Raw genomic sequence first — 16,536 nt, forward strand, 5'->3', positions numbered from 1 at the left:
ATTATTATTATTATTATTATTATTATTATTATTACTAAGCATAGTCTACATGCCTCGGTTCTGATATCTACAGGGCTCAGTGGATTTAACTGTTTTATTTTATTATTATTATTATTATTATTATTATTATTATTATTAACAACAATGGTAGATCTAATTCTGTTTTTTAATACAAATTCGTACTTTTGCTTGTTCATTTTCCAAAGTTTTCATACTGTATCCTTGTTAACCAGTGCATATAAAGACTGTAATAATACTTTTGCGTTATACTGGAGGCTGTACAATACAATGTCATTTTGTTATAAAACAAAACTGTTACTTAGTTCCCACTGACACACAACATTTTAACAAAGTTGCTGGAATGTTTAAATTGTTGCTACAAGGTTGTGTGTTAGTGGCTTCTCAATGATCGCATGAAGCATGTGAAGCTAGTGATCTAATATAAACACCAGTCTCAAATAATCACCTGTCTCCAATACAAGGCAGGTCTGCTGGCAAATATAGTAAATAAATGCCGGAGGCGTTTAATTGAAGTTTTACGGTATACATATCAAATTGTATATATTATATGTAATAATTTTACAGAAACCACTCATATTTCTTTTCAGTACTCAATCCTATCTTCTAACCTATTGACTCAGGGCTGTAAAAGAATAGAGAAAAGCCTTTTCTCAAGTACAGCTTGCACACATAAAATCAACCCAAAATATTCACTGGATAATATAGCTAAAAATTAAAATGACATTTAAAAAACAACAAAACAATTAAATAGGATAAAAGAATGACATTAAAAAGACAAGAAATTATTTGAAACACCTACTTTAAATGTTTTTTTTTTCTTGTAAATCACCGGAGTAAAATGTTATTTCTTGTTAAATATCAGTTCTTGTGTATTTAAGTTCTTTTGTTTTTCTGCAAGTGTATCGAATTCTAAACACATGCAAAGTACTCTTTCAGTGGTGCAAACAGGTGACGGATGACTGGGACACTCCAGGACCTTCCCAGGAGTCTCTGTCTGGCAAGGCGGCTCATGTTGGAGACATCTGTGTAATGGACAGGGAATCCAAACACCCTGGAGAAAGAAAAAGAGAGAGAGAGAGAGAGAGAGAGAGAGAGAGAGAGAGAGAGAGAGAGAGAGAGAGAGAGAGAGAAACACAGAGACCTTCAGACACTAGTTAAAATTACAGCTGAGGTGCTTTCTTCCACTTTAACCTTGTGAACTACAGTACAAATGCTCTTATTGCATCACCTCACCTTAAGCTCATCGGCATCTCCTTGTTAAGTTTCAAGCAACCGCTGCCTCACCAAGCCCACCTGAGGAAGTTCCCTTCCTTGGGTAGGAGAGTTGGCTTTGCATAGCTTTGTTAGCTGTCCAAAGTGAAGGTGGATGGACTGAGCTGTTCAAGAAGATGCTTCCCATTTGTTTTGTCTCTGTGTCTTTAAGTTCTCCGTTACTAAGAAGACAGTGTATCATTGATTGCAACTGAGAAAGACTCACCTCTCCATCTCAGTGCACCACAGAATGTCCTCCTTCTCGTTCATGTAGACTGGGAAGTGCTGGTCTTTGCCCTGCTTGATAGAATTCGACCTAGTGGTGATGGTTCTCACTTTGCTGAACTGAAAAAAAAAAAAAATTATTTGCATATCGAATTAACAAAGTTCCCCTTGTTTTGTTCTCTATTGATTAGTTTCAGCCCTGAGACAATTTTTGCAGCAATTGATTGTTTTTTCTGGTAAGCCGACTTAAGAAGGACACACAATATAACCTCCACCACCTACCCAAATAAATACAGTTTAAAAATATCTTTAGACAAATACAGATTTGTTGTAATGAAAGATTAGTCAGAAAGATGTAAAATGTGTTTTGATTGATTGGCTTTGAGAGAAACTATAACCAATGTAGTTATAACAACACTGGAGTAGCCCTGTTAACATCTCTATCTATTTTTGTTAATTCTCCCTTAGAGTTTACTGACTACCAGTGTATGTATGTATGTATGTATGTATGTATATATATATATGTATGTATATATATATATATATATATATATATATATATATATATATGTTACTGTGTTGGCATAAAAATGTCATAGTAATCAAAAAACCTGTTGACCTACTGAGCAGCACAAAAAGACACAGGCTTGATTTCTGGCATTAAACCTTAACCCAGTGCCTCCCAACCCTGGTCCTGGGACCCCCCCCTGTGTCTGCTGGTTTTCATTCCAACTGAGCTCTCAGTTACTTTTTTGCTTAATTAAACCTTTTAATTGTTCTCAGCTCTTAAAGTTGCGGAGTTCAAGTTACTTATAAAATGTTTCTCCTGGTGAACACAGTAAATACCACAGTAAATATATTCTTATTTTTGACCCATCATGTGCGAATAAAAATAATCAGACAATACAATATGCAACAAGGGGAGATTAAAGAACAAAATAGTGGACAATGCATGTAAAGGTAAATGATTTAATTAAGGAAAGCATTAAACTCCTATTAATTTAACAGAGGATTTATCCACCCTCTGCTGAGGTTTACAACCATATGGTAGGGTTAATAGCCTTTCTTTGTTGTAATTGAGTTCTTCATCATCATGCTTGGCCTTGAGATGCTCCCAGCGTGAGACCTGAGAAACACATGTCAACACTGTACTGTCTACTGCTGGGCTCCATTTTGAAGTTTTATCAGTGACATTTATAGACGACCCTTAAGCCGACATAAGTGCCACTAAAGGATGTCAGCAAAGCTGTTTTTTATACCCATACCAAATTCCAATGCCTTCCAGCTATACCAGTGGTTTCAACCCTGCCCTGGGAACCCACTGTGTCTGCTGGTTTTCATTCCAACTGAGCTCTCAATTACTGAACTAGACCCTTAATTGAAATGATAATTTGCTTAATTAGACATTTTTACTTATTTTCAGCTCTTAGACAGTTGCAGATTTCAACTTAGCTATAACATTTTATAAGTAACTTGAACTCTGCAACTGTTTAAGAGCTGAAAACAATTAGAAAGGTCTAATTAAGCAAAAAATAATTTCAATGACTTAGAAAATAAGTCACTATTCAATTGATCGACCACTCACATGATTAATCGATTAAAGAAAAAATTAAAACCCCTTAAAATAATACACTGAAAACATTAGTAAATAATAAGCCACCACATTTAACAAGCCTCCCTGAATCCAGGCCTCCTGTAAGAACCCTATCTGTCCAGGGCTCCTGTTAAAGACTATTCAGAGTTCACAGACCCTCACCTTGGCTGTTCTCCCATGTTCCAGACAGTCCTGCAGGTCGAGCTTGTCGTTGATCATTGCCACCAGCGGTCTGCAAGGAAGATGGGACACGGAAAGGGTAGCAGCTTGGTGTGCTCTCCAGAGGCCCAGCTGACTGAGACACACACCAATTACATATCTGCCTGACTTAAAAGTTGTCCTGCTTTTTTCATGAATGACTTGCATTGGCCATGGCATGCCAATTGGAGGAATTCAAATAAGCCTGATTCAGTGACAAAACAAGTTTTCTTGTATTGTGTTCCGAGATTTCAGATGTGTTTTTTTTTGTTTTTTTTTATTTCGATCTCTTAATACTAGCGATGACCCAGATAAAATCACCCTCCATGTGATAAATTAGACAGCCTGCAAGCCAAACGTGGCAATGCAATCTCCACCTACCTCGATGCCTAATATGAAAACAAAACTTACCATTTCCAAGACCCATTTTGGCTTGAGGAGATTAGCCAGCAGTAGCACTACTGACCTGTGTGGCTGTGCGCAGTACTGCACTGCGCTGCCTGCCCCCGTGCACCTCTGCTTGCCAGTGTGTCTGTGTGTCCTGACCCCACTGTGACTGATCTCTAATGCTGTATTCCTCATGCAGACCAAATACTCAGACCTACACCCGGGGCCCAGTGACCTGGGAATAAAGAGAGCTAAGAGCTCTCCACACTGTAAAGCTGTGAGGCGGAGCAGGGGTGTGCTGTTCTCTCGCTCTGCGGTGGCATTCAGGACACCGACTTTGGTTTCCCTCACCGTTCTCTCACCAACCTGTTCATACCAGGAAGGTTACCCCAGAAGTAGCGGGCTCGGTGGGCGGCTGACACGTCCTTGGCATCAATCATCACCGGGTTACACTGAAGGGGGAGGGAAAGGATAAAGAGAACACTTCCGGTGCAGTATTAAACAAAAAACACAATGTTCTCAGTGTGTGACGTAGGCACCGGCAATATATTCCCGTCACTGGGAATGTATAATCAAACAAGAATCACGCCACCTAAGGGACACAGAGCTGGCCAAACAATTCTGTTAAATCTTACACAATATGTACTTTCATCACTTCATGCATAAGGCATTTGCAAATTTGTTTTTGTTTACTCATAGGTGTGAAAAAAATACATGTCTACCAAAATATGTGCATCTTTCCTTTCAGAGCTATAAAATGATGGCAATACATATTAGGTAGGATTTACTGGAATTATTTAGTTAGCTTTGTGTAATTAAACCAATGTAGGCGTTCTTACACAAACCAGCAAATTAGATACCAAATAAAAAGTAACATGGAAAGAGGACTTTCAATGTCAACAGGGGTAAAACAGATTTCAGTTAGAACTAATCCTGCTTCATTCATTCAAAACAACAAAATAGTGAAATATTATTGTTCATCTGGCTGCAGTACCTATTGCGAACCCTTGAGGGCACTAACATCACATTCATTAAATATAGTGTGTCCACTGGTGGCTTTCTATGAAAATTTTACCTTGATTTCTATTGCTAAAATGGAATTACTTTTAAAAAATGTACAAACATGTGACATTTTGTGGAGCACTGCAAGGACCAGGGGTCACAAATGGAGTTTAGAAAAAGGGGCATTCAGAACAGAAAATAGGAGACACTTTTTTACACAGAGAATTGTGAGGGTCTGGAATCAACTCCCCAGTAATGTTGTTGAAGCTGACACCCTGGGATCCTTCAAGAAGCTGCTTGATGAGATTTTGGGATCAATAAGCTACTAACAACCAAACGAGCAAGATGGGCCGAATGGCCTCCTCTCGTTTGTAAACTTTCTTATGTTCTTATGTTCTTAACTATGAATCTGCCACACTTGAATCCAGTCTACACCACAAGCAAACCACAGAATAACAAAATAAATATTTTATTTCTGTTAGTAATACCGCTTGGTTGGAGATTTCGTTAATAATTGTGATTGTTAAAAATTACGTGTATTGTAAGAAGATCGATATTGTCCTCTTTTGAATATTATTTCATTGATGCTGTCAGCATCTGTGGGCTTGCTCATCATCTGAACCAGGCCTCCAGCTATGTTCGGCATGATAACGCTCAGCAAGCTCACTTCATTGAAGGTCTTCCTGACACATTTCATAATAAACAAACTAAATCAGGTGATCTGGTGCTGGTACCTCGAGGAAGCGGGAGATGTCTCTCTTGTCGCTGACACCCATCGCCACCACATTCTCGAAGAGCCAGAAGAAAGGCCTGTTGTCGCCTTCCTTGGGTCTCGCTTCGTGAAGAAGGCGGTAGAACTCAAAAAACAGACGACCTGTCCCCTCTGAAGAACACAGGGAAGAAAAATTTTACAAATCAAAAGCAGAAATGGGGAAGACTTCCTTATTCTTGAATAAAACTTTGTTTCTGAAATTTTGTTTTCTGCACCTTTTCTTTCTTATTTTTTCTAATAGAAATGTAACACTGCTTATGTTAAACACTATAACGAACCAATACTGGGTATAACATACATCTCCAAGTGTAAACCTTAGTCACTGGACTATTTTATTCTTCTCTTATGTATATGACTGCTGTGTAATTTTTAAATAAATGTGTTTAACTCAGGATATAGCCAAGTCCTTTAAGCTGTGATTTACTTAACAGTAACAGTTGTGATTTACTTTACATAACAGCTGAGGAAAACCGATATCTGGTACATTATCCTGCAAACTATTTGCCTTCTCTATCACACAAATGAAACTTAAAGAGGTCATGCAATCTGCCAGTGGTCTAATATTAAGTCAGCAGCAGTTGAGCAGAGGATATTGGAAACCAGAATCTCTTGGCTCCCATTTTAAAACAGCAAGCAGTGATATCACAATTAATTGTTATTTTACTGGGATGCAGTAGTTTGATGATTCACTCCATACCAAATAGACCCTTCCTTGCAGGGTTGACGATGGAAAGGTCGTTGCATGGGCTTCCTCCAATAACCAAGTCAAAGGGGCCCCATTCATGTAGCTGTGGGGAGAACAACACCTGTTTTTGCAGGCTTACATTTATCTGCAAGGCAACAACATCCCTGGCACTGTGTTATTGTGCTGCGTTACAGTAAAATGAATTGCTAAAATAATTATCTTGCATAAAAACTGTTGTACAACAAAGCGTATCCTTTATTATAGACTGCTCAGGATATTTCAGCCAATCACAGCGCACGTCCTTTTGTACTCTATGACACATCATAAAGAAACCCAATTCATGACATCACCAATGCCACTTTCACTTTTTAACATATCAGCACAGTTGACGTCACCTGCTTTAAAAAAATCTGACTTTTTTTTTAATCCCATTAAGCTTCAAAGTGCAATCAAAACTGTGAACAATGAAATAAAGGACTGAAGACTGGTAATGGTTAGAAAAGGAATATAGCTGGATTTGTAAATTGTATATTAATAATAAAGCAGTATGTAACAGATTTATAGGACTAGGAGCGTCTGTGTATGGGTTATATTGGCACTTGGAAAAAAAAAATCCCTCATAAGGCACAGCAGACACTCCTTTTGAAGGCATGTGAATTAATATGGGCCTTAAGTAAGCTATTTCTTTTTAGTTGTTAGTAAACCATACATATTTTTGTAACAGCTTGACAATTCACATTCTCACTGCTTCAGGAGATTTATGTTCTTAATCATTCAAGAACACAATACCACAGAAGAATACAGAACATTGTATTTACACAGACAGACCACCAAATTCAGATACAGAGCAAAATAATCTGTTATACAATAACATTAGAAATGTGTGTAGCAAGGAGAAGCCATACTAATGGGGGATTTCAACTTCCCCCATATAAAATGGGAAAACCCTGTGGGGAGCAAGACAGGCAAAATTTAAATGATAGAAATGACAAATGACTACTTCCTAACACAATTGGTCAAGGCACAAACTAGAGGGGGGCTATACCTTGATTTAGTCTTTTAAAATAATGAAGATAGAATAACTAAATAGGGAATGTTATACTAGAGGCACAAAACAAATACATCCCAAAAGTAGACAGATCAAAATCTAAAACAAAATGGCCAAAATGGTTTAACAGGTCAATTAAAAAAAATATTCTGAGAAAAAAAGGCTCGTTTAAAAGGGACTAAGAACAAAGTACACAGAAAGAGTACTTGGAACTGCAAACACAAGTCAAAAAGGAAGTTAGTAAGGCCAAGAGAGAGATAGAAATGAACCAAATGTCTAAGAGATAAAAATGGCAAAAACATAGATGAAGAGAAAAAAATTGCAAATATATTAAATGATTACTTTTCACAAGTTTTTACAAAGGATGATATGGACAACATGTCCCACATGTCGACCTGTTGCTATTCTGTTTTAAATAACTTTAGCATAACACATAAAAAACTGTTTAATATTTTAGGCACCTTTTTATAGCGGTTGCCTCTGAGGATGGTTCCCGTTGGATTTGTAGCTGGACTGGGGTGTTTATGCTTCAACTTGTGTAGCTTCAAATTGTTCTTATTATTACTGGATTGGCTGCAAAGACAACAGGGCTAGCCAGAGATTGGATAATGTTTGCTGGGTTGTTTTTTCTTGTGTAGTTTCCTAGTAACTGAAGACATTGTATTCTGGGATATGTAGTTGTTAGTGGAAGTTTTAGGGGAGGCAGACAAGCTGTGGAGCAAAATTGCTATGCACATTTTTACACATTAAATTTAAATTTAGTGCGTATTTCAGATTTTATAATGCGTAAAAACGGCAGGTACACATTTTATCTGGACTGTTGCATAGAGCTGAATACTCACATGTCTGCGTGTGACATTTCTCACATCCCCGACATACATGATCCTGCCCTGGTGTCGGACGATCCCCACAGTGATTGAGTCCTCACACACCTCAGAGGCAATGTACCGCTCAACCTGAATCCCAAGGTCCTTTAGCACCAGCAGACCTGCGACACAAAAGCACAAAACTAAACCAGGCATTTGTTATAGGACAGTTTATGTGATGGAATGGGTGTGCATGTCATGGGGCAATTGAGTTTGATGGGATAGAGGGATGGGTGGGGTTATTAAGTGGCTAGGATAAGTCACGTTTGTGGGTTGCTCCCAGAAGATGGCATTCCCTTGGAAACAGTAGAGTTCACATGCTTCACCGTCAGCTGTTGATAAGCCATTAACCTTTTGATATAATGTTTGTGTCCCTGCTATGCCACTGTAAAAACATTACTTTTATATTGGTTTCAGAAACAGCATTGTCAAATCTAGATTGCCCACATATGTATATAATAAATTACAGTGCGAGGAAGATGACTTCTTAAAACGTGCTGTACATTTCTAAGGATTACACTTACTGTTATAAGGTATAATCCTAAAATAAGCCATTGCAGCTACCTATTTAAACCCACCTCCAGCTCCATTTCACAAGATTTCAACTTCAGTGTGAGCTCTTAAAGAACAGTGATCAGCATACGAAATAAAGGTGTCTGGATCTCCTAGAAGCTATGTGTGCAATCACTCTGATATGGAATGGTGCTTTTTATAATGACAAAAGAAACAGCTCACCTGTCGCAATGCCATCAAACAGCGACAAGACGCGAATAGGTTTCCTCTTCTCAGCTAGGACGGGAGGGTAAAGCTTTGGTGCTTCCTGAAAAATTGCCAGATAATAATACTTTTTTTTTTATAATAGTTCTGTGGTGGTACACTGTGAAAAGATCCTCATCCAAGAACATTTTTTTTTTATTGTGTCTCACAATCATGAAATTAAAAGTTAAAACAGTAGTTTCAATTATGGCAGTGTACTACTTGGAAAACCAGATTCTGTACCATAACAACTTATTTGTAGCAACTGGACCTGGGCCTTGGGATAAAAAAACATAAAAGAAACCCCACTATTTTCAAACTATGTCCCGATGTTATCTTCCACGACGCTTTTTCTGAACAGAGAGGTAATCACCACACAAATCCTGTACCTCAGATACTCACAAAATCTTGGTCATGGTTATTGGCAAAGAAGTGCTGGAGCCGGGTGGGCCAGTCTTCCCTCCGTTTCAGCAGCCCATAGATGCCCTTGTGGCCACACATGTAGCAGTTCCAGGGGTCCTCTTTGATAGCAGCCTGCGCCGCGCCTGGTCCGACAAGAAGATCCACGCACTCCACGCAGAAGCACCTACATGAAGAAACAGGGGAGCAGTTATAGCTACACTAACACCCCAGACCAGAGATCACAGTGGTAGAAGAGGGGGACCAGGAGATCATTTAAGGGAATGATTTGAAATGGCTGCTGCCTTAGGTAATATTAATATTATATTATACCCCAGTGGTGGGTTCAATTTACATGTTCTATAACTAGGCACGGTACAGTAAATTCAGATTTTGTCACATATCTAAAGTTACTGACTATCTCATTAGCCACACCCTGGAGTCATGAGAAACAAAAAAACAAAAACAAAAACACTGCCTTATGGCTTATTGTACAGTACTTATATAACGGAAGTAAAATGTTGTATTTAAGTGTATTGTAAATTCTGCTGCAAATCAGTAGCTTTCCAAGAGACTATGGATTTAGAGACACCTGCTGGTGGAATATGTGTATTACATATGCGACTGACTGGAATGTACCAACCTATCATTTAAGAAAAAGGGGTTAATTTAAGAACAAAGTACTTGATGTAAATAATGTTAACTGTTTTTCGAGTGTCTCACTAATGAAACTACGCTTAGAAAATGTACTGTTGTAAATAAGTGGGGTTTTGAATAGTGTAGTGGCATATTATTATTTAGTGATTTTATTTTAGTTCACTCTCCCACCCCTGTAGTTGTGTGTGCCTTCATGTCCAGCCACTTTTATATGTTTCCACCTGTCGGGTAAGACGTGTTTAATGTTGCTCTGTTGTATTGTTATTGTTAAAAATACCGTTTAAGTAAGTTGATTTATTTTAGTGATCGATCATTCTAAAGTGCAAAGAATGCTGTATTGGTTGAGAGCATGTTGTAAAATAGAAATATGGATCTGATACCTTGTTTGAAGATACAAATAAAACGACTTTTGTATGTTTCCACCGGTCAGAGCACAAACAAACCTGGTGTCTGTGGATTACTGCCGCAAGGGATTGCTGAGACTGTCTGCTGTGCGAAAGGAGACCAGTGAATGTGGACAGCCAACCGGGTTGAAGACCGTGAGACGTTACACTTAGCAATGGCTGTCTTGAAAGGTGTTTCATTATACCGAGCTGTTTTTTTGGGGGTTTTTTTTGCTGTTGTGGCTCCTTAAATAAGAGATCATCTTACCGACAACAGTTATTGTTTCCACACATGAGGACCTCTCGACCCCCACAGCAGATGGTGCAGTATGACTGGTAACCATCATCGTCATACTGATAGGCACATTCCAGGAAACAATTCTGAAAGACAACAGCCATACAACAGCCAATGCTCACAATCGTTCCATAAAGGATCGGCATTGTATACGGGAGACTACTGCTTATGCTTATTTTATGATCACTCACTACCTTTCATGGTGTAGTTTAGTGTATTTTGATGCAGTTGAGTGACAGCGCACACTGTGATTTCCACCTCATCTACTTTTTGATTTGAGCAGTTCTCAGGATGCCGCAACACATCAAAAGGCAGAGTGTTTGTTGCACAGTATAAAAATATCTTCCAAAAAGGTTACATTTTTTTTTAACAATAAGTAAATACAGAAAAAGCATATAAACACCTGAAAGCAGAAGTTAAAACTTCAGCAGCTACTTTCAGTCGGAGTGATTGGCTCTTAAATCCCTCACTATGGAAGGATGGGCGCACTAAATGAATACATCACTGAAACTTGAGTTCGGTTGTATCAAGAACATTTTAGTTGTAACAGGTTCAGCTATAAAAAGTTAAGGTTTTATTTGGAATCGTACCTGCCAACAAAAAAAAAGGAAAAGTCTGTACACAATTTTATAGATTTGATTATCCATAAAGTGGAGAGGTGGAGTGAACCTTCATCAACACATGCAGTATTTGTACTTGCTTGACAGTAGTCAATAACTCAAAAAAAGACCAGCCAAGTGTAATAATTCCAACCCTACAGAGTACCAAGTGGCTCAGGTGTTTATCCAATAAGTTGTTTTGATTTTCACCCTTACACACAATTAGCTACTGTAATTCACATCTGAATGCCTGGGTTTGAATCCAGCTCACATCACAAGTGATATGAGCTTGGGGGGTCTCAACTTAGCCACATCTGGACACAAAACCAGCACACAGTTTAAGACAGTTAGCAGTCTGTGCTTGAGAGAGACAAGTAATGGCAGGCCACTCTGTAAACTTGTGATTCTGTATAAATATAAGTAAAGCCTGAGTTTAAAAATAGCTATACAAGGTTAAGAAACAGCATATCTGGTTTCTGTTTTCAGAACATGAAAGCAGTCTTATTATATTAATGTTGGTAAGTTTGACACATTTCTACAATATTTCCTAAAGACACCACAACAACTCAGCATGACCTCATCCTTAAAATAGACAATGGCAATCCCTGCTAAACTAAACTGATTATACTTTTAAATCCTCAGAAGAAATAAAAGATTATTTCCCTGGAACTTTCTGCTCAAGCCATGACCAGCAATATAAAATAAACCCAAATAACATTTGCATCTGCTGTTAAACTCCAAAAAACCCAAATAATAATAATAATAAAAACATAACAAAAAACTACTGTTAAAATCATTCAAATTAAAAAAAATAAGTAAATACTGCAAATTATAACATTGCAACGCTTACAATATATTTTATTACTATAATCTTATTTTGTTAATAAATTACACTTTTCACAAGGAACCTTTCAGCTTTACTTGGTTTCTTGCCATGCACAATTTTCATTAAAAGTATTCAAGTACTATATTTCTTGTTGGCCTACATTATATTTCTGCCATGTTGTTGACAGTACCCATTTGATATTCCTAATTGCTGAATACTGCTAATAACTACAAACTGTCTCCTATCTGTGGTTCAATACGGTAGTCACAAAAGTATAGAAGAATATTGCCCTCTGCTGGTCTAATCCCCAATTACCAATTGCATTGTTCATGCTTATTCCTACCTTACAGTTTTGGCACATGCCTCCCATGAAGAGGGGATGGCCAATGGAAACATTCAGACTTCCACAGGAAATGCAGATATCTGCAACAAAGATAAAACATGTCAGTAAATTAAAAAAATCCTGTAGTATATAATAATTTTGACCACAAAAATTGGTATACCATAGTAGTATACTACCCAGTTGTGTTTTTGCCAGAACATTATATTATGCCACTAGCAGTCATCATTACAGCATCCAAACTACTAAAGCCAAAGAACAGCTATCTGACATCATTGAACAAATGACCTTTTCTAAACAAAAGGAAATGCTGTTTTACAAAACTGACTGACTAGTGATAAACAAACTCTTTTCAAGAGCAGACACGGAAAACTACTAAAGGTCATACAACACTAAATAGGTACAAACACCCCTAAACTAACTGTATCAGAGCTTCTGATTTCCTCAGACTTCATTTTGCTATTTCTTAGAACATACAAAAAATACCTTGATAACCCTACAGTTTAAAAGGTTTTTTTTTTTTTGCTAGGGACAGGTCACTAAACAGGGAGCTCAGGTTGGTGAGGGACGCCCTGTCCGTCTAGTCTTCGACCAGGGATGGCTCACTTTCATTAATTTTCCCTAGGGTTTGGAATATTTCCAGGTATGCAAAATCTCTCAAAATCTGAATTGTTGTATTTGAAAGATATTGCAGTGAAAGGTTGTTATTATTTTACACATACACGCGGCATTCAGCTATTTAACTACATAACTTATTTTGTCATACAATTTATTAACATATTATATATATATATATATATATATATATATATATATATATATATATATATATATATACACATACTCTTTTTAATTAAAATAAATAAAACATTGTGCTAACCTACATTGTTAGCGTTCTCTGCATTGTGTTCTTAGCTGTATCCTTCACAAGTTGCATAGTTACTGTGTGTTCAGTAGCTTCCCTGCGATAGCATTGGATGTTTGAAAAGATGTTTGTTTGGATGGCAAAGGCAAACCTTTGCCCAGTCTTCAAAATCACTTAGGTGAAATGATAAAGAGGCTATTAACACATTTTTGTCCAACATCTGGCAGAACAGCTGTAAAAACTCAGGGCAAAACATGGTACCAAAATCACTTTATAGAGCAAAGTATTTTTGTGCCCACCTAGCACCCCATAGTCACCCCATTGACTTATCGTTAGTGCCTTACCCCAACACTTTTTCAGATAATACCCACTGATAAGCTACACTTTCTTCATCAAGGTACTCAATGTTTGAAACCACTGGCCAGCATACTTTTTGGATCCATTTTATGGCTCCTTGATGCAGCTCCTCCAATCATGTGAAACACCTTTCTTTCAGAATATCAGTCAGTTAAAGGGGAAGCCTCAGAGTGCTACATAAATTATACTATTCAAGACCACTTACACCTGTACTAGTGACAAGATGAATAGGACACAAAAAAAAATGAGGCAACGGCTTCATACAAGAAGATACTGCAGACTTAATTAAGTAATTTTGCTTTGCTAATACACAGGAGGACATTGATAGAAGTTAAGCTGGGCACCTAATGAAGTTCCCCCTTTAATAATAACAGTATTACTAGGCACTACTGAGCCAAATCCAATACAGGATTCCTTTGCTTGTCATGATACTACTGCTAAAATAGAATAGAAAAAAAACAAAGTATCCTGCAAATAGACTAAAACTATAATGTATATTACCTGCCTTTAAACAATAAAAAGCGATAAATAGCTGCCCATGTTTAAATTCCACAGTTTCTCCAATTTTGTTTCAAGGTATTGTGTCAGACCTTACAGAGGTCCTAATAATCTTGGAATATGAACTTTTTCACAATAGCTAAGTACTGGCCAGATCTAGTGTATTCGATTCCAGGCAGAGAACTTTTATCTATGTGCCACGTAATTATGTGACAAGTGGAGCCTCTGCCATTTAGTTTCATTGGGATTACAACACCTGTTTTACTGAGATAAAACAATATGGTAACATAACAACTTCATAAAGGGTCCATTGACAGTATTGACAGCAGCAACAACAGCCTGGCATATGGCTGAATGATAGACTGTTAAAGTCAAACTCAGACCAGAAGCAGCACTTATCTGACCATTTCCACCTTATTCTTTTTGGGATTGCACGGCACACAGGTTGGGAAACACTGTTATAAGCGGATTGCTTGATTCTTACAAGCAGATTATTTTACATTGGTTAGTATAGGAATGATTCTGTCCCAGTGGTTTTGATCACTATATGCGGTTGAGTGATATCAGTGATTCTTATAAACGAAATGCACTGTACAATAGAAACACATCCTGCTTTGAGCTGCAACTTTCACAAACAAAAAAAAAATGTGAATAAACGTATGAAACTTAAAACATAAAAAACAGTCAAACATATTAATAAGCTAGGACCAAAATATGAGAAACTCATCTCACAGTTTTAAACTAGTATTAAAGAATAGTCACACTGAGCTGGCACTCCCACCTCTTTTTCACATAGTGCATTACATCAAAATCACACTGAGGAGATTTAGCTGGCTATTGTAAGTTTAACAGGAGTATGTACGTTTGAAGAAGGTGCAAATTATTGTTATTTAAAAATATGTAAATTATAAGGGAGTTCAACTTTAAATCAGAAATGTATTTAACCCACCTTCGATGTTCCTGCATTTTTGCCTCACTTCATAAACAAGTCTCTCTAAAAGATAAAATACACACATTTTAGTTATGTGTCTGCAGACTGACAGTCTCAGTTAGGCATGTCTATAAAGTATAGCATAAGGTATGGGGATAATGACTGTAGGCAAAGTAAGTGTTAAAAAATATCCATCAGTAGTTGGGACAATAGTTTTTAACCTAAAGGGCAGCATGAAATATAGACTTGATAGTGTTTCTAAGCCACGACACACTATAAATAAATAAATAAATAAATAAATAGCTTCTCCCATTTACACATCTGTGGTCACCTGTTTTAACAGCACATTTTGATTAATTGATCCATGCAGAAGAATAGTTTCTCCATTACTTGAAAAAAGAATGCAGTGACACACCTCACATTCACAAAACCCGTTAGACACGGGCACTGAACAAAACTCTTTGATTATAACCCAGGGAATATTCTCTAAACTTCCTTGCACTAGAACTGGAATCATGCCAGAGCGCTGTACCTCGGGTTCCCTCATCTACGATCTCCTTGATCTTGGGTTTCTCTGTGCTTTTTCTTGGTTTTTTAGCCGGGGGAGGGGGTGTATAGGCTGCTGCTTCAGGCTCCTCCCACATCTCCGTGTAAACTTCTTTGTAGGGATTGCGCTCGTCTGGAGAAGACAAATTCAAACACATCAACATTACAATATAATACAATACAATACATTGGTCTGAATCCATCAGTAGCTAGACTGCAGGCTTGCACAACTGAATTTAATGTCATTTTCAGCTGCAGGGAAAATACTGCAGTAAAGATCTGGCTGAGGAAGCTAGGCATTGAAACCTCAACACACCACGTCACCAGCATGTGATATGCTAACCAGTCCCAGATGGGTTTAAGGGTGATGGCACAATGATTAGGTTATTATCATAACCCTAGTTCCCTGAAATAGAAATGTAAGCATTACCGTATGGGTATTTACCTTCGAAAGACCCGAAACCTAAATAAGATATATCAAAGCTGCTTGTAGCGCCTGTGATGCAGTCATGGCCTGCCACTGAGTGCACAAAAAGACTGCTGTCACAGACCTTGAAGGTTAATGGGTATATGTCTATTTCAGGGAACCAGGGTTATGACAATGTAACAATTACCATATGGGTACGTGTACTAAATCCGTTGCAAGGGCAATATTGTAGAACAACTGGAATGTTACAAGGCTAAGCCGAGAGGCTGCCTTGTGCGTTACCATACGGAACCCCAGTAACAACTAGCTAGAGCTAGGTAATGTAGAGAGAAACTCACCTCTATGTCTGTGTTGTAAGAGTCGACTGAGAAGCCGCCGGTTTTGAGGACATTAAGTCTGTAGAACCTAGTAAAGATAAGGGGAGTAGCCCACACCGCTGCATTGCAAATGTCCTTGACAGATGCACCCTGGAATAAAGCCTACAAAATTGTCAAGCTCCTGGTGGAATGGGCAGTAACCATTTCTGGAGGGGATACACTGGCCAGCTCATAGTCACTCCTTGACCATGTCTGCTCTACATTTATACAGCCTTTGCTTAGACAGGGCTT

At 37.9% G+C, this 16,536-nt stretch overlaps 1 protein-coding gene across 6 annotated transcripts in view; it reads right to left on the reverse strand.

Annotated features, from left to right (window-relative positions):
• Nucleotides 1-370: 370 nt before the first annotated feature.
• Nucleotides 371-16,536, reverse strand: part of LOC121315581 (DNA (cytosine-5)-methyltransferase 3A-like) — a 177,592-nt gene continuing 161,426 nt past the window's right edge. For 4 of the 6 annotated variants that reach the window (XM_041249794.1, XM_041249793.1, XM_041249797.1 and 1 more), the window contains 13 exons: nucleotides 15,488-15,634; nucleotides 14,974-15,018; nucleotides 12,308-12,387; nucleotides 10,513-10,625; nucleotides 9,208-9,391; nucleotides 8,785-8,869; nucleotides 8,026-8,171; nucleotides 6,148-6,238; nucleotides 5,413-5,561; nucleotides 4,028-4,128; nucleotides 3,254-3,323; nucleotides 1,499-1,617; nucleotides 371-1,072 (listed from right to left, as the gene is read on the reverse strand). In XM_041249794.1, coding sequence (XP_041105728.1) covers nucleotides 931-1,072; nucleotides 1,499-1,617; nucleotides 3,254-3,323; nucleotides 4,028-4,128; nucleotides 5,413-5,561; nucleotides 6,148-6,238; nucleotides 8,026-8,171; nucleotides 8,785-8,869; nucleotides 9,208-9,391; nucleotides 10,513-10,625; nucleotides 12,308-12,387; nucleotides 14,974-15,018; nucleotides 15,488-15,634 — 1,472 coding nt within the window. In that variant the 3' untranslated portion in view covers nucleotides 371-930. The remainder of the gene's footprint in view (nucleotides 1,073-1,498; nucleotides 1,618-3,253; nucleotides 3,324-4,027; nucleotides 4,129-5,412; nucleotides 5,562-6,147; nucleotides 6,239-8,025; nucleotides 8,172-8,784; nucleotides 8,870-9,207; nucleotides 9,392-10,512; nucleotides 10,626-12,307; nucleotides 12,388-14,973; nucleotides 15,019-15,487; nucleotides 15,635-16,536) is intronic. The other 2 variants (XM_041249796.1, XM_041249795.1) reach the window with 1 other exon arrangement.

The sequence above is a fragment of the Polyodon spathula genome, chromosome 5 (assembly GCF_017654505.1).
Source record: "Polyodon spathula isolate WHYD16114869_AA chromosome 5, ASM1765450v1, whole genome shotgun sequence".
Classification (NCBI taxonomy): domain Eukaryota; kingdom Metazoa; phylum Chordata; class Actinopteri; order Acipenseriformes; family Polyodontidae; genus Polyodon; species Polyodon spathula.